The following is a 26345-nucleotide window of genomic DNA, read 5'->3' on the forward strand; positions in this document are numbered from 1 at the left end:
ACAGTCTTGGTTCAAATAATCTGCGCACCAATCCTTCTTTTGGTTCTCCCAGGAACAGTGGGCTGCAGACCTCACTACAGTCTTGATCCAAACATGGAGAAAACAGCTGAATGTCAGTCGTGAGATGAGAGTGAAAACAGAATATGCTGAAACTACTCAGCAAAGCAAGCAGCATTTGCAGAGCAAAAAACAGAATTAACATTTCAGGTTAATAACCATTCAACAGAACTAACCAAATTAAACGTTAACTCTATTTTTCTCCCTCGGAAGATGCTGTGTATGTCCAGCATTTTCTGTAATTATTTCCGATTTCTAGCATGTGCAGCTTTTTGCTTGTCTGAGGTGAGTGACTGATCCTGACATCAGAGCAACATTTGACCAAATGAGGCATCAAGGAGCCCTCGTAAAATTGAAGCCTGTGTTATCGACGGGAGGGCGATATCTCTTCACTGGCAGGAGTTATACCTAGCACAAAGGAAACTGGTTGTGTGTGTTGTAGGCCAATCCTCTCAGCCCAAGAACACCACTGCAGGAGTTCCTCAGGGTGATGTCCTAGGTCAATCACCCTCCATCCATCATAGGCTCAAAAGGGGCGGAGTTCACTATCCACAATGTTCAATTTGATGTGTTGGGTGTTCTGGATCACATACAGGTCACCAACACTTGAAATAGTGCAACACTATTTTATTGAATCATTAACTGTTTAAACATAGTTATGATGTGGAGATGCCGGCTGTAAACATACTTAGACTGTGGGTTAATACGATACTAGCTTTAACTAAAGATCTTTGCCTTGTCCTAACCAGTCGATGCACTCAGCACATGGTGAATGTCTGTGTTGCAGGCTGAGAGCTCTGTCCTCCTAGCTAGCTGCAACTCGAATGAGCGGGAACTCTGATGCTCCCTGTCTTTATAGTGCGTGTGCTCTCACTGGTGATTGGCTGCGGTGTTGTGTATGTTGATTGGTCCCACTGTGTGTCCATCAGTGTGTGTCTGCACCATGATATACTGGTGTATATTATGACACAGTTTTATTTTCAACTCCTTAGATTCTGAAGTCCCTGTCCATATGCAGCAAGACCAGGGCAGCATTTGAGCTTGGGCTGATAAGTGGCAAGTAACATTCGCACCACACAAGTGCTAGGCAATGAACATCTCCAACAAGAGAGAACCTAACCATTTCCCCTTTGACAACAGCATTATCATCACTGAAGCCCCAACTATCAGCACCCTGGATTTCACCACTGACTAGAAACCTAAATGGACCAGCCACACACATACTGTGGGTATAAGAGCAGGTCAGATATTGGATATCCTGTGACGTGTAACTCACCTCTGTGATTCCCCATAATCTTCCAACATCTAGAAGGCATAAATTGGGAGTGTAAGGGAATGATCCCTACTTGCCTGATGAGTGTAGTTCCAACAACACTCGAAGCTACCCATCCAGGACAAAACCCGTGCAACAACTTTTTAACATTCACTCCCTCCACCAACACACGGCAGCTATAGTGTGTCCATCTTAGAAGATGCGCTGCAGCAACTCACCAAGGTTTCTTCAACAGCACTACCCAAACCCTCAATCTCTGCTACCTAGAAGGATAAGAACAGCAGGTGCATAGCAATGCCACCGACAAGTTTCCTCCAAGTCGCATAACATCCTTGTTTAGGTTGTCTTTGCTTGTAATCTATGATTGTGTAAATAAATACTTATGAAAGTGTGCAAAAAGTGGCCCCTGTTATATCCTCCTTCAACTGACTTTCCCGAGTAGACCAAAAATGTGTTTGGCAATTTTTCACACTGTCTCGAAGATGTTAATGCAATAATTACACTGAAATAGCTTGGCTAGAGCAGCAACTCATCTTGGTGCATGGAATGTTATTAGGCCACATAACCTTTGTTCTGTCCAGCTGCCTTTTGACACAAGGTAGAGTAAACCAGATTAGCTGTGCACTAGCTTTTATAATGCCCGGGGCCTTGGTAGGAGGGTTAAGTCCTGTAAAATTGCCCTATAGCCATCTTTTACTGAAGATGCTTGGAGACAGCAGAGGATGTTGAAAGTGATCTAAAGAAAAATTTAAGGGCAGCACGGTAGCACAGTGGTTAGCACGGCTGCCTCACGGCGCCGAGGATCCAGGTTCGATCCCGGCTCTGGGTCACCGTCCGTATGGAGTTTGCACATTCTCCCCATATTTGCGTGGGTTTCTCCCCCACAACCCAAAGTTGTGCAGGGTAGGTGAATTGGCCACGCTAAATTGTCCCTTAATTGGAAAAACATGAATTGGGTACTCTAAGTCTTTTTTTAAAGAGGAAAAAAAAGGTCTGCGTGTGTCAGGCGCCATGTACGGTGCGACCACTGCAGGTCATCAGCGTGCGCATACGCGGCCAGGGACTCAGCCATTCTCCGGTTGTTTTCAGCGCGGGAGCCGGGAGTTTCGCCCGGTGCTCGCCCCTCACTGGGCCGGAATCGGTGAGGGATTCACAAATATTTTTAGGTCGTAAAAGACCACACATGCTCCACTGGCGTCAGCACTTAGCCACTGAAATGGACAATCCAGCCCAATGACTCTAATTATCTGCTCCACAGGGAGCCTTCTTTGTATATACAAAATTCAATTAGCCCAACTTCAGGTAAACAATATCCATCGTTGGAATGAATGATTATTTAGTTTTTACAGTGGTTTAATTGTACCTCTGTTGTCAATCTGTTGTCAAACATTAGTGCAGCAATCAAACACATACTAACCCAGGCTTTTTGTCCTTACCGCACCAAATACATATAATACAATATGGGCGCGATTCTCTGATCACGTTGCGTTCAAGTGAGAGCACAACTCGGCCGGAGAATTGTGGGAGAGCCTTTCAGCAAGCCACCCGACAGCCTTCGCACTTGTCAGATTCGCCGAAGTACCGCAAGACGTCGGAGTACCCAAATGGGCATGACCAAACATCGCTCCCGGACGTAGGTTGTAGACCTACTTACAACACAACTGCCTGGGATCCACCAGCCTCCCTTGATTCTCCGTCGTTCCCAACCCCCCCCCCCCCCCCCCCCCCCAACCACCACCACCAAGGGACGCTGCAGCCGGGCGACCATCAGTATTGGTCCACACAAACGTGGACCAGGCGGAATGGCACCAGTGGAGTCTCCCGGGCCATCAGAAACTCTTAGGTGGCCTGGATAAGTGCACGGTGGCCCCCTGCCCTCCCCCTCCGGAATGTGGGCATCTTGGCACTACCCAGCTGGCACCTTGGCAGGTAAGATGGGGACTTTTGGAGATTGGAGGGGTGATGAGTCGGGGTCCTGTAAGGGGGCTTGGGAAAACCTGAAGAGGGGACCCCATAGTGGGGTGTCCCCACTTGGGAGGTGTGGGGTAGTGTCCACTTGTGTGGGGGGAGGGGGTGACATTGCCCATGGCTGGAGGCGATCCACAACCTCACTTAGAGATCGGGGCACCCTTTCAAAATGGCTGCCCGATCTCCGCGTTCAGCTCCCCTTGCTAAAAGAAATTCTAAGTATGGGCTAAACCGGTGAGAAACTCCCCAGCTCCCAAAAACGTGACTAAGTGTCATTGAATAGAAGTGGGGAACTCGTCAACAGAGTTAGCAGGAAACTCCCTGAAAAACGGCCACAAATTGATTTAGAAATTTTTGGGAAGAATCACGCCCTATAAATCTGAAATTCCTACATTCATCACAAGTCATGATCTTTGGATGTTTGAATTTCTAAAGGTAGGCCACCTGACTGCAAACTCGCAATTCAGTTCTATCTACACTTTTACAGATTGTCTTGTCTAAATTTTCTAGGCTTCAAAGTTTGTATAAGGAGTTTCTTCTGACACCTACCTAATTGGTAGATAGATCTATATGTTCCAATTTAAGATTTATGTGTATCCATAGTTTGAGAATAATGTAAATTAATGAGAACATTAATTTAAACATTTTTGGGGCGTGCTGTTTCTATGCAAGACGCAACAAGTTGCATTATAAAGATACATCTTGGACACTTCTGCTATAAACATGAGAAGACGAAAATACCAGAAGCATGTAGTGTGTTCATCAGTTTGTAGCTAAATGGTTTAGCTCAGAGGGCTAGGCAGCTGGTTTGTAAGCAGAACAAGGCCAGCAAGCGCGGGTTCAATTCCCGTACCGGTTGAGAATTCTGAATTCTCCCTCTGTGTAACCAAACAGGCTCCGGAATGTGGTGACCAGGGGCTTTTCACAGTAACTTCATTGCAGTGTTAATGTAAGCCTACTTGTGACAATAAAAAGATTATTTTTAGGACCCAAATTATTTTTTTTCCAACCTGCACACCTTTGGGTTGTTGGGGTAAAACCCACACAGACACGGGGAGAATGTGCAAACTCCACACAAACGCCGTGAGACAGCAGTGCTAATCACTGCACCACCGTGCCGCCCTCAAACAATCGTTAACCTGATATGTCTTTTATAAATGCTGAAGTATCTGCTTTGTATTTCCACAATTAATTATTTCAGATTTCAAACAGTTGCAGATTTTTTTCGATTTGTGTTTTCTTTTGGGAGCTGATGCTGTCTTTCAGAAGTTAGGAAATGAGGACCTGAGAATGTGTGTTCCAAATACTAGAAAAACATTGAATTGGTGTCACTGCCCTGATCCCGAGCATGCCTGCTGGCTTTGTTGTTACAATGCTGTGCGCCTACTTCCTTATTTTCTTCTACAGCCCAAACCACCACCTGACAAAGTAACAGAAGCCATTGTGATCTTAAGCCGTTGAACATGTGACTAATAATTGAGTCTCTTTTGTCAAGACCGTTGTGCAATAGAAGCAAATTGCTGGAAGTGTGCAGGCGATAGTTGGCTTCTGAAAAAGAATAACTGCTTTGACCTTAAAATTTAACTGATCATCAGAAGAGTGCAGACTGTATTTCTGCAAGATATTTTTATATTTTAAAACATTTATGATTTTATAGAATACTGAAACTTGAAACAAAATATTAATAATTGAAAAAACTTTGTGATATTTTTTAAAACCCAGAGCAGCGAAATAAATTTGAGGTAAATTCCCATAGTAATAAACTAATGTTAAATTTCTAATGGTTGCTATATTCTACGCTAACTTGTACGGATTATTGGTCAGGATAGTTGACATTTGTTTAGCTTGAATTGCAGAGGAGAGTTGTTCCAAGCCGTGGGCCAGTTTCCATACCCTGGTGACAGAATTAAATAGTTTCTGCTATGTATTTCAAAGATTGCACCATTTTAAATGTTATGCTTTATCATCTGTACCCATTGTCTTGGCTAGACAATTAGGATTGTCTTGAGACTTGCATAACTATCACGTATGCAAGTTTGAAAAAAGAATCTGTTTTCACATTGCTCCTTGTTCCAGAACTTTTGAATATACGGTGATGTATTCTCTGAACTGAGTATGTTTGTGTGGTTTATTTTGGTAAAAGTTTTCCATTCCGCTTTCTCCTCAAAGCTCGGGTTGCTGAGGGAGCAGTTGTACCTTCTTGACATGTCTTTCTCCTGTTACTACTATTGTGCCTTCTGCAACTTGACACCATACCTTAACATCTCAAAAGTGTTTTCATTTTGGTACAGCTTAATATTTTTACTCTTGCAAATCAAAATGCAGCGAAGAAAAAGCTGATCAGATGGTGAAATTTGCAGAATGCAAATCATTTTGTTCTTAATTGTGCTGTTCTATGAAAGGAAAAGGAGTACTTTTGTTTGTAATGCACTTTTTTAATTAATAGAAGCAAATGATAGACTCATGCAGACTTTTACCAACATGGAAGCCCTCTAACAGCCCTCCGCTATTTCGAAGAGGCATATTTTGTTTACTTCAGAGATCAAAAAGAACCAGGTCAAAACACCATTTGAAATCATAAATCTCAACTAGCTGGATCATAAATGCCTGCCGTAGATCCTGTACTTTTAGTGGATTGTTGATTAAGAGCTAAAAGAGCCAATATTTGCAATATGAAAATATTGTTAGTATTATAGTAGAAGGTCAGCCATGACCTAATTAGATGGTGTACTAGACTCAAAAGGGATATATGATCTACTCCGATTTCTCATTTTTATTTGCTGGTCCTTATTTTAAATCCACTAGTTCGGGTCGCTAAGAAGAACATAAAGAACATACTAACAATCCAATGATTGCAATTTAAACCCGCTTTCCCACTTTTCAAGTTGTTCATCTTGAGAATGCAGTTTTCATAGCTAAGAAATTGCAGCACAGAAAATTAATCCATATATTGTACTTTTGCTAGCTCTCACTGGAGCCAAATACCCGAATAGGATTTGTGTGCATAGATAGGCTGGAGAGATGTATCAATATAGGTGCATTGGGCCAAACGTTATTCTGCGATTTGATAATTTGGGGCTTCACAGTAGCACAGTGGTTAGCACTGTTGTTACACAGCACCAGGGGCCCAGGTTCGATTCCTGGCTTGAGTCACTGTCTGTGCGGAGTATGCACATTCTCCCCGTGTCTGCGTGGGTATCCTCCGGATGCTCCGGTTTCCTCCCACAATTCCCGATAGACGGCTGTTGGATAATTTGGACATTCTGAATTCTCACTCCGTGGACCCGAACAGGCACGAACAGGAATGTGACGACTAGGTGGCTTTTCACAGTAACTTTATTGCAGTGTTAATGTAAGCCTACTTGTGACAATAAATATTATTATATAATAAGCCCATTTTTCTGTTTTTCCCTGTATCCTTTTATATTTTTCATTTTCAAATACCTGTCCAGTTCCCCCACAAGATTTAGTTTCTAACTCCTCAAACACTTATGGAGGAGGTGGTGGAGTTAACGACACTGGTCTAGTAATCTAGAGGCCCAGGCTAATGCTGTGGGGGCACAGGATCAAATTAAAATTAAAATTCATAAGCCCGGAATCAAAAAGCTGGTCTAATGGCAACCAAAAAAACATTTTTGGTTTTGTACGAATTGTTGTAAAAACTCATTTAGTTCAGTAAAGTCCTTTTAGGGAAGACAATCTCTGACACCCTTACCTAGTCTGGCCAACATGTGACTTCAGATCCACTGCAATGTGGTTGACTCTTAAGTGCCCTCTGATATGGCCTAACAAACCACTCGGTTGTATCGCTATAAACTCTAAAAAGAATTAAACCAAACCAAGGAACCACCTGTCATAATCCTGGGCACCAGAAACGACAACAGCGCACCCAGCACTGCTGACCCTGCAAAGTCCCCCATACTAACATCTTGGGGATTGTGCCAAAATTGGGAGAGCTGTTTTACAGACTAGTCAAGCAACAGCCTGATATAGTAATACCCACAGAATCACACCTTACAGACTATGGTCCAAACACCATCATTACCAGAGATGATGTCAGTGGTATACAATTGGGCAGGGATCCTCAATATCTATTCTGGACCTCATGAAGTCTCATGGCATCAGATCAAACATGGGGCAAGCAAACCTCCTACTGATTACCACTTACCACTAACAGCTGCGCTGATGAACCAGTATTCCTCCATTTTAAACACGCGTTGGAGGAAGCACTGAGGGGGGCAAGGGCACAGAATGTACTCTGGGCGGCGGACATATTTCAGATTGTTGTGTCACCATGAGTGGCTCGTTAGCACCACTACTGACCGAGCTGGCTAAGTCCTAAAGGATGCAGCTGCTAGACTGGGTCTGTGGCAGATGGTGAGGGAAAAACCCATTTGTCCTCACCCATCTGTCTGTGATAGTATGACTGCATAGTCCTTGTAGAGATGCAGTCCCATATTTACATTGAGGATGGCCTCCATTGTGTTGTGTGGCACTAACACTGTTCTGATTGGGATGTATTATGAACTGATCCAGTATCATCAAAACTGGGCATCCAGGAGGCGCTGTGGGTCATTAGGAGCAATAAAACTGCATACAAGCACAATCTGCCACCTCATGGCCTGGCATATCCATAACTCTACCATTACCGTCAAGTCGGGGTCAATCTTGGTTTAATGAAGGGAGCAGGAGGGCATGCCAGGAGCAGCATCAGGCATACCTGAAAATGAGGTGTCAACCTGGTGAACCAACTACATAGGGCTACTTAATGCCAGACAGCTCCACAAATATCCACATCCTCTATGATGGTGGGTGGGTGGGTGGGGAGGGTGTAGATGGAAGCCCAGCATATCAGACCAATGCAAAAGACAAATGTGAAGAATTTGCAGCTGTCTTCAGCCAGAAGTGCTGAGTGGATGATCCATCCCAGCCTCCTCCAGAAGTCCCCATCATGTCGCGACTAGGGGCTTTTCACCGTAACTTCATTTGAAGCCGACTTGTGACAAGCGATTTTCATTTCATTTCACAGGTGCCAGTCTCCAGTTAATTCACTGTGGGTGTTTGTACAACACATGGATTGCAGTGGTTCAAGAAAGCAGCACACCAACACATTCTTGAGGGCAATTAGGAATGGGCAATAAATGCTGACCTAGCCAGCAACACCCACATCCCATTAAACACATCTTTAAAAAGCACTGCATGTTTTCATAATCCTTTCTGGGGTAAGGGGAGATCTCCTAAATACTGCTTTTAGTTAACTCTTTAAAAATCCTAAATTTAAGTCTCATCTTTACCAGTCATTGGAAACTATTTTTCATTATTTATTTTCTGGAAAGCTATCAAACGTTTAAAAAATCTCTATTGTACCCAGGGAGGGCGGGCAAGCTAGTCTGTCGCAATGGAAAAGAGTGTTAATGCAGGATCAATTTTGTTTGAAAGAACTGAATAAAGTATTATTAACCTGTACCCGATGAAACAAGAGCCTTCCTTGTTCCTGTGAAAAACGCTTAACCCTTTTTATATAACTGTAACTTTACACTCCTTGCATTCAAGTAAATCTTGGTTGTCTACTTTCCAAAGTCCTGATGTCTTCCCTTGACCAGGTATTACACATTTCGAGAAACATTAACAACTGTGACTTAACAAATGTATTGTATAAATTCAGTGCCATGTGCTTGTTTTTGCATTGTGTACAGAATCCTCTTTACTTTTTCTCAACTCTCTTAATCCTACTGCTTTTATAAACTCATCTCCCACCCATCTCCACTCTCTTATGTCAGTGATATTCTCTACCAACTTAGTACCACAATAAGAATTTGAACAGCAGCAATTCGTATTTATGTAACATGGAAAGTATTCACAATGACGACCAGTCAACAAAAATTGAGTGCCACTGCAGCTCTGGCTAGGATGTCAGGATGTTGAAACATTTTATTAGATAAACTTTACTCATGGAAGAGCCTATTTCTTTGTCCTTAATAAATACATGAGCTGTTCTAAGTAAAGAAAGTCACCAGTAGGAACAGAAGCTTGTTTCTCCCGAAGAATCCTTTTTTTTTTAAAAGCTATTAAACTGCTGGGGGTGGGTGTGGAAGATCAACTCTACACAGGGTGTCCACATACTTAATAAGCTTGAATATAATACCCGTATCATTTTAAGACAGACCATGCAGACTCCTTGAATTCAAGGAAATTTTTATTTGCAGGAAATTTGCATTCCAGTTTGTGGGCAATTACTAGGTGAACTCTGCGATCGTAAGAAACTGGTCCCCCTAACATTGTGCGCAGGAAAAACCTTCAAGTCTGGCATTGTTAATAAAGGATGTCCTGCAACTACATGTGAACATTCAAAGTAGGAAAGCCATCCCTCAAAAAATTGACTTTTTACAATGACAGAAAGGGTAGCACAGTGGTTAGCTGCCAGGGTCCCAGGTTTGATTCCCGTCTTAGGTCACTGTCTGTGCGGAGTCTGCATGTTCTCCCCGTGTCTGCGTGGGTTTCCTCCAGGTGCTCCGATTTCCTCCTACAAAGTCCCGAAAGATGTGCTTGTTAGGTGAATTGGGCATTCTATAATTCTCCCTCCCTCAATGTACCCAAACAGGCGATGAATTGTGGCGACGAGAGGATTACAGTAGTGTTAATGTAAGCCTACTTGTGACACTTATAAAGATTATTATTATTATTATATTGAAAGTTGTTGGTATCAGACAACATTGTGAAAAACACTCTAACTAAAGATAAGATTGTCAAATTCAGAAGCCAGTGACCGAATTTATGAACACCTCATGCAAAAGAGGCAAAAACAAGCATCTCTTAACCCAACTTTCAGCATGCATCAACTGCCTTTTATAGGGGATTTTCAAAGAAGCAAATTTAATTGTGGGAGAATTTTCCATTAGTTGTAATCCTGAATAACGGGAGTAGTTGGATTTTAATAAAAATGAAAAATTCATTGAGAGCAGTTTTATCCTTCATTTTATTTCTGTCCCATAATGTTTAAATTATCGTAGCATTTGAACAAGGCTTGATATTTTGTATTAATATCTTTGTATTTTTTTTCTTAGAATAAAGAGAAAGTTTCATCTTACAACAGGACGCCTAAAATAGACCGCAGTGAATTGGAAAAAGAAGTGAAAGAGAAAACTTCTATGAAACGTAAACTACCTTTTACTGTTAGTCCATCTAGGAGTGAGCAGAGGGAATCTGACACAGGTACATCATTTCCTTTTAAACTGTTTAAATGTATGATTGTGATACTTTTGAATTTTTGCACCTTAGTATTTTTGTGCACTGTGAAGAATAAAATATATGTGCATCCAGTTATGTTTATTGACATTACAATGAGCATAAAATGTAATAAAACACAAAACATCACAAGCTCTCCTCTCCAATGTCATTCTTGGGTTCAGATTGTCAGTACTATATTCTGAATCGTCTCATGTTCCTTGATAAGATCCCCACTTGGCCTTTTCTCTACTAAAAATCAACTTGCTGTCCCCTTTCCTTGTACTTCAGACATCTAATGGCAGGTATTGGATGGGTAGGCCTTTGCTGCACCATTGCCAGTGATGCAGTCTCCTTCCTTTTAAGATAGTGAGGTATCCAGCACCCACTTCTCCAGATGGTGACACATCTGTAATTATTTTCCATTCCATTTACTTTATTGAGCCTGATCGTATTTACTTCTACATATTGGGCAAGATGGCTCCAATAAATCTGTTCATCAACATAACAAAAATCCTTTCTCATACGGTATCCTGTAGAATAAAGCTTTTTTTTAAGTAGTAATTTATATATATTACATCCAAGTTATACATACACACAAAACTTGCATTTGTATAAAGCTACAACAATGACTTGCCTTTATATAACATTTTATCTGCAGAAAAATATCTCTAAACACTCTACAAAGGCGTAATCAAAGAATATACCAGCATACAGCATCCTCAAGATGTCTCCCAGCATATGGAAATGTAATTACGATTCCATGGTAATTTAGCTGTTCAGCAGGAAACTAAATATGGCTCGCCGTACAATAAATTAATACATAAACAATTAATATTTTCATGTTTTTATATTTTTGGACAATTTTGTTTTAGCATTCGTAAAAGCGTGTGAAGAATTATTTGAGAAGTTAAAAATGTGTCCGCCTGAATGCACAGCAGTAAAGCACTGGTTTGCAATTTCTTTCAAGCAGGCCTCCAAGGAGAGAACTTTGTAACTACTCAGGTAGCCATCATTATAATTACTTAAGGCTGTCATCTTCTGGAATGCAAAATGATTAGGCCTGAAAGGGATGATGGCCAAGGAGCTGTGAACTTTTTTTTCTTTCAGGGGCAACAATTGCAACATAATATGAGGACATTTATCTAAGTATACAGCTCTACCAAACTATGAAATCATCCTGTAAAAATGTATCTTCATCTTATTTAATAATTACAAGAAAAGCACAACTGAAAGCATGTTATAACTTCATGATTTTCAGCACATGCTGCCACCTTATGAACTCACTTCAAAAGCTATTAGTGTCACTGGTTATTTTCGTAGCAAATTCTGCAACGGTTATCATTGCCAACTAATTTATGTAATTTAATAGTACTCCAAACAGGATTCAAAATCCAATAGTATACCCTGTTCGATATTTCAACCTAGTAGAGACCTGCATAAACCAACATAGTTGTTTTTAATTTATTTTTACGGGGTGTGGGTGTCACTGTTTAGGCCAGCATTTATTGACCATCCCTAGATGCCCTTCTGAGCTGCAGCAATCCAGAAGGTGTAAGGAGACATATAGTGCTAATAGGGAGAGATTTCCACAATTTTGACCTCACAACAATCAAGGAACTGCGAGGGGAAACTCCAGGTGGTGGTGTTCCCAACTGTATGCTGCTCTTGTTCTTCTAGATGGTCGGAGTCTCTGGTTTTGAAGTTGCTGTTAAAGGAGGCTTGTTGAGTTGCTATCGGGCATCTTGTATAGGTATACACAGCATCAGTGGTGGAGGGAGTAAATGTTTACGGTGCTGAGCGAGATGCCGATCAAGCAGGCTGCTTTGTCCTGGACGGTGTTGAGTTTCTTGTGTTGTTAGAGCCACGCACATCCAAGCAAATGGAGAGTATTCCAACATACTTGTGACTTGTATATGGTGAACAGACTTTGGGGAATCAAGAGGTAATTTACTCAGCACATAATTCCCAGCCTCTAATCTGTTCTTGTAGCGACAGTATTGATATGGATAATCCAGTTTCTGGTCGATGGTGACCGCCTGGATGTTTTTTTTAAATTTAGAGTACCCAATTATTTTTTTTCCAATTAAGGGCAATTTAGCATAGCCAATCCACCTAAACTACACATCTTTGGATTGTGGGGGTGCAACCCACGCAGACACGGGAGAATGTGCAAACTCCACCCAGTCAATGACTCGGGGCCGGGATCGAACCCGGGTCCTTAGCGCCGTAGGCAGCAGTGCTGACCACTGCGCCACCGTGCCGCCCCTGAATGATGTTGATGGGGAATTCAGCAATTGCATTGCCATTGAATGCCGAGGTGAGAAACGTTAGAATTCTGGTCATTGTCCTCATCACTTGTATTACACGTCTGTTACTTGCCACAGCTTGTCCAGGTCTTGCTGCATGTAGATACGGACTGCTTCAGTGTCTGAAGAGTTGTGAATTGTACTGAACATTGTGCAGTTATCTTGTTTCCTCTGGTTCCTTTATCAATTATCTTAAATCGGTGTCCTCTGGTCTCTGGTTATCAGTCTTTCAACTGTTGGAAACAATTTCACTTTACATTTTGTAAACTCTGATTTTAAACTCAAATCTCATCTTTGCTTTCTCTGCTCATAGGAGAACAATCTCAGCTTCTTCAGTCTATCCCCTGCACTGTAATCCCTTGTTCCTGAAACCATTGTATCATGGCTTCTGCACTCTCTTCAAAGTCATCTTATCCTTAAAGTGTGTTACTCAGAATTTGATACAGCTGTTTCCACTTGTGTTTTATTTTAGCTTTAGTGTACCTTCCTAGCCTTTGTACTCTATGCCTCTATTTGCACTTCTTTTTTTTTTTAAAAGGTAAATTTAGAGTGCCCAATTCATTTTTTTCCAATTAAGGGGCAATTTAGTGGATTTAAGGGCCAATCCACCTACCCTGCACATCTTTGGGTTATGGGGGCAAAACCCACACAAACACAGGGGAGAATGTAGAAATCCACACAGACAGTGACGCAGAGCCGGGATCAAACCTGGGACCTCGGTGCCGTGAGGCAGCAATGCTAACCACTACGCCACACATAAATACATAGAAGGTAGGAGCAGAAGGAGGCCTTTTGGCACTTCAAGCCTGCTCCGCCATTCATCACGATCATGGCTGATCATCTAACTCAATAGCCTAATCCTGCTTTCTCCCCATAGCCTTTGATCCCATTCTCCACAAGTGCTACATCCAGCCGCCTCTTGAATATATTCAAAGTTTCAGCATCAACTACTTCCTGTGGTTTCCAACAGTTGTGGTAATGAATTCCACAGGCTCACCACTCTGTGTGAAGAAATGTCTCCTTATCTCTGTCCGAAATGATTTGCCCTGAATCCTCCGACTGTGACCCCTGGTTCTGGACACACCCACCATTGGTAACATCGTCCCTGCATCTACCGTGTCTAGTCCTGTTAGAATTTTATAAGTCTCTGAGATCCGCTGCTCATTCTTCTGAACTCCAGCAAGAACAATCCCAACCTCGTCAATTTCTCCTCATATGACAGTCCCGCCATCCCTGGAATCAGTCTGGTAAACCTTCGCTGCACTCCCTCGAGAGCAAGAACATCCTTCCTCCGAGAAGGAGACCAAAACTGCACACAATACTCCCAAGTGTGATCTCACCAAGATCTGTACAATTGCAACAACGCATCCCTGCTTTTATACTCTAAACCTCTTGCAATGAAGGCCAAGATACCATTAGCCTTCTTTACCGCCTGCTGCATCTGGATGCTAACCTTCAGCGAATGGTGCACAAGGACACCCAGGTCCCGCTGCACACTCCCCTCTCATCTGCCTTTCTGTTCTTGCTCACAAGATGAATAACCTCACACTTATCCAAATTATACTGCATCTGCCATTGATTTGCCCACTCGCCCAACCTGTCCAGACCTTGCTGTAGGATCCCTGCATCCTCGTCACAATTCATCCTTCCACTAATTTGGTATCATCTGCAAACTTTGAGATGTTACATTTTGTTCTCTCATCCAAATCATTAATATATATTGTGAATATCTGGGGTCCTAGCACTGATCCCTGTGGTACCCCACTAGTTACTGCCTGCCAATTTGAAAAGGACCTATTAATCCCTACTCTTTGTTTCCTTTTTGCCAACCAGTTTTCTATTTCGCCCAATCCCATGCCCTTTAATTTTGCACAACAATCTCTTATGCGGGACTTTGTCAAACGCCTTCTGAAAGTCCAAATATACCACATCGACTGGCTCCCCCTCGTCGACTGTACTGGTTACCTCTTCAAAGAATTCCAACAGATTTGTCAAACATGATTTTCCCTTCATAAATCCATGCTGACTCTGACTGATCCTGCCACTGCTTTCCAAATATTCCGCTATAAAGTCCTTGATAATGGATTCAAGCAATTTCCCCACTAGCGATGTTAGGCTTACTGGCCTATAATTCCCTGCTTTCTCTCTACCTCCTTTTTTGAATATCGGAGTGACGTGAGCTACATTCCAATCTGCAGGGACAGTTCCAGAGTTTATAGAATCCCAGAAGATGACCACCAATGCATATTTGTACTTCTATTGATTTTTTTCAAAAGCTGCTTTCAACATTTTACAAGATGGTCCTTCTATCTTGGATTCTAGTCATGGGACTTGGTTAGTCGACAGACTATAGATACACCATGTGTCTGCCTAACGTTTGTTAGTACTACATCCAAACAGGCTACAAGGTAGGCATGTTGCTCAGAGGTATGATTCCAATCTTGCATATTCTCCCCGTGTTTGCGTGAGTTTCTCCGCCACAGCCCAAAGATGTGCAGGGTAGGTGGATTGGCCATGCTAAATTGCCCCTAAAATTGGGGGGGAAATGAATTGGGTAATCTAAAAAAAAATTTTAAAGGTATGATTCCAATCTCTCTCTCCCTTTTTCTCTCCCTCTCTCGTCAAACAGATGACTGACTAATGTCAGTAGTACCTCATCATCTACGTCATACATTAGCATATCCCATCTGTTAACCCTTTTACTACAGTGACACTCTGTACTTGAAGCATTTTGTTTCTCAGTGGAACATTCTGATCCTGAAAAATGCACATTTGAGAAATTCCTCCCCTTTTTTGCCCTTAAATGTATCACTGCCCCATTTAATATAGTTTCTACTATATTTTGATGCTGAAATCCCAACCAAATTAGTTTAACTCCGTCCCCAGAGTAACCGTTAACCTGTACTCCAGAGTAATGGCCCAGCTCTGATCAGCTACAGCTATCTTTCTTGACGAGATACTTCCTGTCATGTTCCAGCAACCTGAAGCCTTCCCTCTTGTATCATGTCTCTTAACTATGCACTAACCTGCCATGCCCCTCTATTTCTATTCTCGCCATCTCATAGCACTGAAAATAATCTAAAAATTAGAATGTTTTGCTTTCTGACTTCCTAGCTCTGTAAACATATGACTGCAGGATCTCAAACCTCGTCCTCCTTTTGTCCTCTGTTGCAACATGCACCATGATTCTTAGCTCTTTTCTTTTCCCTACGACAAGTTCTGCAGCCAGCAAGGCAAAGTGCCACACAGGTCTGAGGTTGCCAGAGCTTATGTTCTTCAACTGAGCCTGAGATTCCAATATGTTTTCAGAGTTGCACATTCATGTTATAATAAAGAAATTGACACAACAAACCAACTGCACACTTGCAAGTGATCCGGAAATCGAGGGGCTGTTTTCCAGGAGCATGATGCTCCCGATAGCCTCTGTTACCTGCGTGAATATGGTGACTCTTTATAACAGGTATTAGCAATGAAATATGTTCTGGCAAAATACAACAATACAATGCCTGAAATTGTAATGCAAACACAATGCAGTAAATAACTACAAAATAGATTGCATTACTTGTACAAAGTGGGTGGGGTTTTCCACTTGTGCACTCACTTGTCCCTTATTTTCTCTCTTCATTATAATTAGCAGAAAATGACACCTTGTCAAGCAAGCATAAACCCCACTATTTCTTCCTTCCCAATGCCATTTTTTTCCTATCATCAAGACACTGCCCTTGTCCTGTCTCCTGTCCTGAGCCCCAATCACTTTCAAGCCACTGTATTTCATTTGGCTCCGTCTGAGCCTCTATATTAAGTGGTAAAATGGACTTGAGGTAGAAAATCCACCTTAATCCTAGGTAATCAAAGAAACTTGAGGGACTCTATGGACCCTTACGTTTGTAATCTATGCTGCCATCTTTGTACATGCCAAAAATGCTACAGTTGAGTACAATAGTACGGCAACATGTACAGGAGGCATACAGTGAAAATGATAAAAACTTGGAGAGAACAAAGTAAGCAGTGAGGTGGGAACAATTAGAGAAAAATGAAGAATTGCAGGCAGTAACGGAATGTAATGTATGCTAACCATAGAGAAAGAGAAACAGGCAAAAAAGAATGGGGAATACAGATCAAAAGCAAAAAAAAATGGGGAAGTGTGGTACACCTTTGCAGGAAAACAGATGCATATTTCTTTTCTGAGAAATCCTACAAGAGGAACTATTAGAGCATTATCATCACATGCAATGCTATTCAAGTCGAATCGATCTGCTGGGGTATTGTGTCCTGTGCACGTTGATGAGAAGAGCAAGTTTAGCACAGTGCACCAACTGGCAATCTCGCACACTGGGGCAGGAAGTTACCATATTCAATCCCAGTCTGTGCTGAATTATGTAACCTTAAATTGGGAGAACAATAGGTGTGCTATATTTGGCTTAAACGGCAGTGAGTTAGGAAGAAATAAAATGGAGTTCAGCTCCGGCTATCTTCATAATCCCTGGTGAAATGTGCTTGTTGGATCCTTAGTTTTTTTAGATAGAAACAGGATACAAAAGCAAAGACATTTTTTTAAAAAGAACTACTAAACATTTATAATTCACTAGCTAGGCCTCAGGTGGCATATTGTGTCCAATTCTGGGCGCAGCACCTGAGGAAAGGTGTCAAGATTTTGAATAGGGTGCAGAGGCGATTTACTGGACTGATCGAAGTAGTTATGCAGAGAGGCTTGAGAAGCATCAGCACCCATGGAACAGAACCCTCGCAAGGAGTCATTCACACCATTTTGGTGGTAAGAATAATGCTAAGGCTATCGGTGATCTCTTATAAATCCTGCAACTTCCAGCTTTTGAACATGCACAGTTAAATGCAGAAATCAGGAAATTGCCATCTGCTTTGCCCTCTTTCACAACCTTTGCTACACCTGTAACTCGCCAAGAGACTCAGTATTAAAACTCCAGGAAGGGCATGAAGTTCCAATAATCACCAGCTCGATATCCACAAAACATTCCAGAAAACATTTTTAAGTGAATTTTTAATGGCATGATGAGTCTTTTTTAAATGTATTTTATTACAAACATGTGGAAAAACATTAACGTATACATCAACACACTCTACGACCTCACCATCCACAGTTTGTATAATTTTTCCCCTTTTTACTGCCTACTGTCTCCCCACCCCCACATCGTCCAGTTCCTCAAACATTGACATAAACAACCCTCACCATGTCTCAAAGCCCTCCTCCAACCTCCTTAACTCAAATTTGATCTTTTCCAACCGAAGGAAGTCATACACATCCCCCAGTTAGGCCGCCACCCCCGGCGGCGTATCCAACCTTCAATTCGCTGGGCAATTAGAGAGGCGAAGGCCACAACATTGGTCCCCTTCCCCTCCATCAGCTCCGGCATTTCCGATACCTCAAAGATGGCCACTATTGGGTCTGGCCTTGCTTCCACCCCCATAATTTTAGACAACTTCCCAAACACCGCTTCCCAGTACCTCTACAGCTTCTTGCAACCCCAGAACAGGTGCACATGATTTTGCCGGCCCTCACCCACACTTTATGCAGTCATCAACCACCCCTTGAAAGAATCCACTCATCCTCATCTGAGTCATATGCACCCTGTGCACTACCTTGAACTGCACCAAGCTCATCCTCGCGCAAGAAAAGATTGAATTCACCCAACGCATCGCCTCACACCACCGACCCCTGTCTATTCTCGCCGCCGCCCCCCCCCCCCCCTCACCTACTCCTCCCACTTACTCTTAATCCTCATCACTGCTCCTGTAACCTCCCATAAATGTCGCCAATCCGACTCTTTCCCGACTCGTCTGGGAGCAGCAGTTGCTCCGTTAAGGTATACCCCGGCAACCTGGGAAATGCCCTCCACTCCTTACTTACAAAGCTCTGCACCTGCAGATATCTAACCTCACTCCCCCTCGGCAACTCAAACCTCTCCCTCAGCTCATCCAGACCCGCAAACTGCCCTCGCTGATACAAGTTCTTCCCTCTCCAGACCCACCTCCCTCCACTTCCCGTACATCCCAACCATTTCCCTTGGCTTAAAGCTGTGGTTCCCACACAGTGGCACCAACACCGACGTCCCCTTCAACTTAAAGTGCCTCCTCAGCTGTACCATCGACTGTACCACCGGACTCCCTGTATGCTTTCCCGGAGCTAACAGCAGTGGAGCCCTCAAACTGGATTCTCTACGGGATTCCTCCTCCATCCTAACCCATTTACCCCCCACCCACCTCCCACCACAATCGCCTCACCTTCTCCATGTTTGCTGCTCAATAGTAGTGCAACGGTTTCGGGAGCACCAACCCCCCCCCCCCCCCCCTTTTCTGCCTCTGTAGCAGGGCCCTCTTTATCCTCAGCACCTTCCCTGCCCATATAAACTCTGAAATCACCGAATCCAATTTCCGAAAGAAGGACTTCACGAGAAAGGCCGGGAGGATCTGGAAAAAAAAGTGTCTGGAACCTTGGCAGCACATTCATTTTCACAAACTGCACCCTCCCTGCCAGTGTCAGGTGCAGTGTGTCCCATGTCTTAAAATCCCTCCTAATCTCCTCCACCAATGTTGTTGAAATCCACTTGTGCATTGTAGCCCATTCCCTCGTCCTTGAATGCCCAGGTACCTGAACCTTTCCCTAGCTACCTTAAATGGCAACATCCCCAAGTTGCCCCGCTGCATTCACCGGGCACACCTTGCTCTTCCCGACATTTAACTTGTACCCAGAGAAGGCCCAAACCTCTCCAATATTCCCATGATCCTACCTATACTCTCCAGCGGGTCCGACACAAACAACAACAGATTGTCCGCGTACAACAACACCCGGTGCTCTCTGCTCCCCCTTACAATCCCCTGCCACTCCACTGACCGCCTGAGGGCCATTGCCAAGGGCTCAGTTGCGAGTGCAAACGGCGGACACCCGTCTCATACCTCTGTGCAGCCCCAAATTCGGTGAACTCTTCCTGTTTGTACATAGATTTGCACCGGAGCTACACATAACAAGCACGCAAATGCCACAAATTTTGGGTCAAACCCAAACCTACCCAAGATCACAAATAGTTACCTCCACCTGATCAAAAGCCTTCCCTGCATCCATAGAGAAAATGACCTCCGGCACCCACCCCATCGACGACGACATAACCACATATAACAGCCCCCTGGTGTTGCTGGATAGCTGCTTGCCCTTTATAAAACCCGTTTGGTCCTCCGCAACCACTCCCGGCACACATCCCTCCATCCTTCCCGCCACCAACATAGCCAGCACCTTCACGTCTGTGTTCAGCAATGAAATGGGCCTATATGACCCAGACTCCCATCCAATGGATCCTTCCCCTTATTCGGGATTAACGTGATCGGCACCTGCATCAATGTCTCTGGCAGCTCCCCCTTCTCCAATGCATCACTAAACTTTCCCAACAAATGCAGTGCCAGCTCTTTTGCAAATGCCTTGTAGAACTCTGCTGGAAAGCCATCCAGCCCCAGAGCCTTCCCCGACTTCATCCCCCTAATGCTATCAATCAACTCCCTCAGTCCCAGCAGCTCCTTCAAATCCTCTCTTCCCCCAACTTTAGAAACTCCAATGCATCCAGGAACCATCCCATATCACCTTTATCTCAATCCAGCTCTGCCCTGCATAACTTCTCATTGTACCCCCGGAACACCTCATTTATCTTCCCTGTCCTTGACTATCTCCCTCTTCTCCGTTCGCACCGTAAAATTTCCCTGGCGGGCCAGCATGCGGATCGCCTTCGCTCCATATTCATACTGAATCCCTCCTTCCCTCCTCAGCTGCCCCACTTCCCACCCCGTCATCAACCAATCGAACTGCTCTTGCAATCTCTTCTTCTCCGCCAGCAACTCTTTAGTGGGGACCACTGCATATCTCCTGTGCATTTAGACTATCTCATCCAACAGCCATCCATGCTCCTCCTGTCCCTGTGTGCCTTGAACAAGATAATCTCCCCTCGGAACACCACCTTCAACGCCTCCCAGAATGTGGCTGCCGCCACCTCGTTCTGATTGATTTCGAAATACTCGCCAGTCGCTGACCTAGTCTTTTCACAGAACCCGTATTGCGCCTCCATTGTGGCCTCTGGACCTGCCCCTCGCTGAGCTTCACCTCCAACCAATGAGGCGCATGATCGGATATCACAATTCCCGCATATTCCCCCCCCGCAACAACACCTCCCGTAGATAAAAAATAACCAGTCACAAACCACCCCCTCCAAAAGAAAAACATCACAGAGGGCAGGGGATGGGGGCAGCAGCAACCCCTGTACAAACTTACAACTCCCCAAAGTACAAAAACATAACATAACTGTCGACCTTTACAGATGTAGCTCCTTCACCTCACACCAACTCGTTCTCTCCAGTCTATAGAACATTACAGCTCAGTACAGGCCCTTCGGCCCTCGATGTTGCGCTGACCTGTGAAACCACTCTAAAGCCCATCTACACTATTCCCTTATCGTCCATATGTCTATCCAATGACCATTTGAATGCCCTTCGTGTTGGCGAGTCGACTACTGTTGCAGGCAGGGCATTCCACGCCCTTACTACTCTCTGAGTAAAGAACCTACCTCTGACATCTGTCTTATATCTATCTCCCCTCAATTTAAAGCTATGCGCCTCGTGCTAGACATCACCATCCGAGGAAAAAGGCTCTCACTGTCCACCCTATCCAATCCTCTGATCATCTTGTATGCCTCAATTAAGTCACCTCTTAACCTTCTTTTCTCTAACGAAAACAGCCTCAAGTCCCTCAGCCTTTCCTCATAAGATCTTCCCTCCATACAAGGCAACATTCTGGTAAATCTCCTCTGCATCCTTTCCAATGCTTCCACGTCCTTCCTATAATGCGGCGACCAGAATTGCACGCAATACTCCAAATGCGGCCGCACCAGAGTTTTGTACAGCTGCAACATGACCTCATGGCTCCGAAACTCGATCCCTCTACCAATAAAAGCTAACACACTGTACGCCTTCTTAACAACCCCCTCAACCTGAGTGGCAACTTTCAGGGATCTATGTACATGGACACCGAGAACTCTCTGCTCATCCACACTGCCAAGAATCTTACCATTAGCCCAGTACTCTGTCTTCCTGTTATTCCTTCCAAAATGAATCACCTCACACTTTTCTGCATTAAACTCCATTTGCCACCTCTCAGCCCAGCGCTGCAGCTTATCTGTGTCTTTGTAACCTGCAACATCCTTCCGCACTGTCCACCACTCCACCGACTTTAGTGTCATCTGCAAATTTACTCATCCATCCTTCTACGCCCTCCTCCAGGTCATTTATAAAAATGACAAACAGCAGTGGCCCCAAAACAGATCCTTGTGGTACACCACTAGTGGACTCCAGTCTGAACACTTCCCATCAACCACCACCCTTTGTCTTCTTCCAGCTAGCCAATTTCTGATCCAAACTGCTAAATCTCCCTGAATCCCATGCTTCCGTATTTTCTGCAGTAGCCTACCGTGGGGAACCTTATCAAACGCTTTACTGAAATCCATATACACCACATCAACTGCTTTAGCCTCATCCACCTGTTTGGTCACCTTTTCAAAGAAGTCAATAAGGTTTGTGAGGAACGACCTACCCTTCACAAAACCGTGTTGACTATGTCTAATCAAATTATTCCTTTCCAGATGATTATACACCCTATCTCTTATAAACCTTTCCAAGATTTTGCCCACAACAGAAGTAAGGCTCACTGGTCTATAGTTACCGAGGTTGTCTCTACTCCCCTTCTTGAACAAGGGGACAACATTTGCTATCCTCCAGTCTTCTGGCACTATTCCTGTAGACAAAGATGACTTAAAGATCAAAGCCAAAGGCTCAGCAATCTCCTCCCTAGCTTCCCAGAGAATCCTAGGATAAATCCCATCCGGCCCAGGGGACTTATCTATTTTCACACTTTCCAGAATTGCTAACACCTCCTCCTTATGAACCTCAAGCCCTTCTAGTCTAGTAGCCTGAATCTCAGTATTCTCCTCGACAACATTGTCTTTTTCTGTGTGAATACTGACGAAAAATATTCATTTATCACCTCTCCTATCTCCTCGGACTCCAAGCACAACTTCCTACTACTGTCCTTGACTGGCCCTACTCTTACCCTAGTCATTCTTTTATTCCTGACATATCTATAGAAAGCTTTAGGGTTATCCTTGATCCTACCTGCCAAAGACTTCTCATGTCCCCTCCTGGCTCTTCTTAGCTCTCTCTTTAGGTCCTTCCTAGCTAACTTGTAACTCTCGTGCGCCCTAACTGAACCTTCAGGTCTCATCTTTACATAAGCCTCCTTCCTCTTGACAAGTGTTTCGACTGCCTTAGTAAACCACGGTTCCCTTGCTCGACCACTTCCTCCCTCCCTGACAGGTACATACTTATCAAGGACACGCAGTAGCTGTTCCTTGAACAAGCTCCACATTTCCATTGTGCCCATCCCCTGCAGTTTTCCTCTCCATTCGATGCATCCTAAGTCTTGCCTCATCTCATCATAATTGCCTTTCCCCCAGATATAACTCTTGCCCTGCGGTATATACCTATCCCTTTCCATCACTAAAGTAAACGTAATCGAATTGTGGTCACTATCACCAAAGTGCTCACCTACCTCCAAATCTAACACCTGTCCTGGTTCATTACCCAGAACCAAATCCAATACGGCCTCGCCTCTCGTTGGCCTATCTACATACTGTGTCAGGAAACCCTCCTACACACATTGGACAAAAATGGACCCATCTAAAGTACTTGAACTATAGCGTTTCCAGTCAATATTTGGGAAGTTAAAGTCCCCCATAACAACTACCCTGTTGCTTTCGTTCCTATCCAGAATCATCTTTGCAATCCTTTCCTCTACATCTCTGGAACTTTTCGGAGGCCTATAGAAAACCCCTACGAGGGTGACCTCTCCTTTCCTGTTTCTAACCTCAGCCCATACTACCTCAGTAGACGAGTCCTCATCAAACGTCCTTTCTGCCACCGTAATACTGTCCTTGACTAACAATGCCACCCCTCTTTTACCACCTTCCCTGAGCTTACTGAAATATCTAAACCCAGGCACCTGCAACATTCCTGTCCCTGCTCTATCCATGTCTCCAAAATGGCCACAAGAACAAAGCCCCAGGTACCAACCCATGCTGCAAGTTCACCCACCTTATTCCGGATGCTCCTGGCATTGAAGAAGACACACTTTAAACCACCTTCCTGCCTGCCGGTACACTCCTGCAACTTTGAAACCTTACTCATGACCTCACTACTCTCAACCTTCTGTATACTGGAGCTACAATTCAGGTTCCCAAGCCCCTGCTGAACTAGTTTAAACCCTCCCGAAGAACATTAGCAAATTTCCCCCCCCCCAGGATATTGGTACCCCTCTGGCCCAGGTGTAGACCATCCCGTTTGTAGAGGTCCCACCGACCCCAGAATGAGCCCCAATTATCCAGAAATCTGACTGCTTCCTCCCAGCCCCTCTCACTGTCACCCATCTATCTTTATTCTTCGGAGTAATTACATCCTGAAGCTTCTATCTATGACCACCTCTGCCTCCCGAATGATCCAAAATTCAACTAGCTCCAGCTCCAGTTCCCTAACGTAGTTTCTGAGGAGCTGGAGATGGGTGCACTTCCCACAGATGAAATCAGCAAGGACACTGTCGGCGTCCCTCACCTCAAACATTCTGCAGGAGGAACATTGCACTACCTTCCCTGCCATCCCCTATAGATTTTTAAAAAAAAAAAGAAAACTAAAGAAAGAGCTTACCTGTTATTCATTCCCCTTCTCAGCAAGCACTCACTCAGCAACCTCTGCGCCCTGCACGATAACACCTGAGGGAAAAGAAAACAAAAACTACTTACCAGTCACCAGCCAATCCCTTACCTGCAGGCTGTGATGTCACGGTTCAACTTCTTTCTACTTCTACCTGCCCTTGAGCCTTCCTCTTGATCTTTACAGCGGTTGGTTTTTTTTTGGTTGGAGGAGGAGGTAGGGAGGGAAACACTGAAGAAGTGTTTCGGGTTTAAGTGTCACTTGACAGCAGCTCCTCCACAAACCACCTTCAAGTTAGGGTGACCACAACGGAGGAATGCAAATTTCCCTTGCAACAGCCAATCAGCAGCTCCGCTCTACTGCCCTCTGCTGGATGCTTGTCTTCACTTGAACAGCTAGGGTCTCTAGCTCAGGTACACCTTCATGTTAGGGTGACCACAACGGAGGTATGGAAATTTCCCTTGCAACAGCCAATCAGCAGCTCTGCTCTACTGCCCTCTGCTGGATTATAAGGGACTGTGGTCCCTTATAAAGTCATTAGCCTCTTCTGGCATTTCAAAATAGTGCTCCCAGCCTCCAAAAGTGACCCACCGTTTCACTGGGTGCAGCACCCCAACCGGATCTGCCTTCGGTATAACACGACCTTGGCCCTGTTGAATCCTGCATGCCTCTTCGCCACTCCACACAATATCCTGACTTAGTCGGCCATGGTTCCCCTCCCATTCACAGTTTCGCTTCTCCCTGGCCCATCGTAGGATCTTTTCCTTCTCCACGAATTTGTGCATCAGCACAATCACCACCCATGGTGGCTCCCCCACTCTTGGCCTCAGCCTCAAAGGCCTGTGGGCCCTGTCCACCTCTGGGGCCTTGTCCAGCACTCCCTGCTCCACCAGCAAGGTTAACATTCTTGACACATATTTTGTGGTGCTCGTTCCTGCCGCACCTGGCAGCCGCAGAATCCATAGGTTCTACCACCTGGACCTATTTTCTTGCTCCATCACCTTCACCCTCAGCGACTTGCGTAAGTCCCCCAGATCCCCGCCTCCGAGGACACAATCCGGTCGCTCTGGTCAGACACCACCGTCTCCAACTCTCATATCTTCACCCCTTGTGCCTCAAGACACTTCTCTACTCCATCCATAGACCCTCGCAGAGGTGCTGCTGCTCGCTCGATTGCCTTCAACATGTCCCCATGCATCTCCTTCCTTTGCTGTCATAATTCATCAACTGGTCCATCTGGGCCTTTCCCACTGGGTCGACCCTCCTCTCTTTCTCTCTCTCTCTCTCTTCCCCCCCCCCCCCCCCCCCCCCCCCCCCCCCCCCCCTCTTGCCATTTTCACAATTGTTGCTGTGCCACAGGTCCTCTCCAGTTCCTTCACCAGGTCTTTGACTGTTTTTTGCCAGGTCTGGTAGCCAGTAGACATGCCAATCCTGGGGAGAACCTCCCCTTGTGAACCACTTTCCTGCAGGAGCTACCCACTAATGGGTATAAAATGCCCAAACCAACACCTTTAAGTCGGAGCTGCCCTGTGTGCGACCATTCACTTCATGGCCATCACCAGAAGTTTGGCGTGATGAGTCTTCATTACTACCAAACTTCCTAGCACTGAAAATTATTTTAGCAGGTTTATTATTGGAGATTTAAAAATAATTATTTTTCTCTCTCTATGTAATTTTGCATAGAATAATTTAAACTTTGGCTTTCTAGTTTTGACTGCTTGTCTCAGTAAGGGTTCTTCAATCCA

The 26345-nt window shown here is 44.3% G+C and overlaps 1 protein-coding gene across 4 annotated transcripts in view; it reads left to right on the top strand.

Moving 5' to 3' along the window:
- The window catches only part of ankrd12 (ankyrin repeat domain 12), a 257267-nt gene that overhangs the window by 149407 nt on the left and 81515 nt on the right, over positions 1–26345 (top strand). For all 4 annotated transcript variants that reach the window (XM_072468358.1, XM_072468357.1, XM_072468360.1 and 1 more), the window contains exon 3: positions 10363–10510. In XM_072468358.1, coding sequence (XP_072324459.1) covers positions 10363–10510 — 148 coding nt within the window. The remainder of the gene's footprint in view (positions 1–10362; positions 10511–26345) is intronic.

This window comes from Scyliorhinus torazame, chromosome 11 (assembly GCF_047496885.1).
Source record: "Scyliorhinus torazame isolate Kashiwa2021f chromosome 11, sScyTor2.1, whole genome shotgun sequence".
Taxonomy (NCBI): Eukaryota; Metazoa; Chordata; class Chondrichthyes; order Carcharhiniformes; family Scyliorhinidae; genus Scyliorhinus; species Scyliorhinus torazame.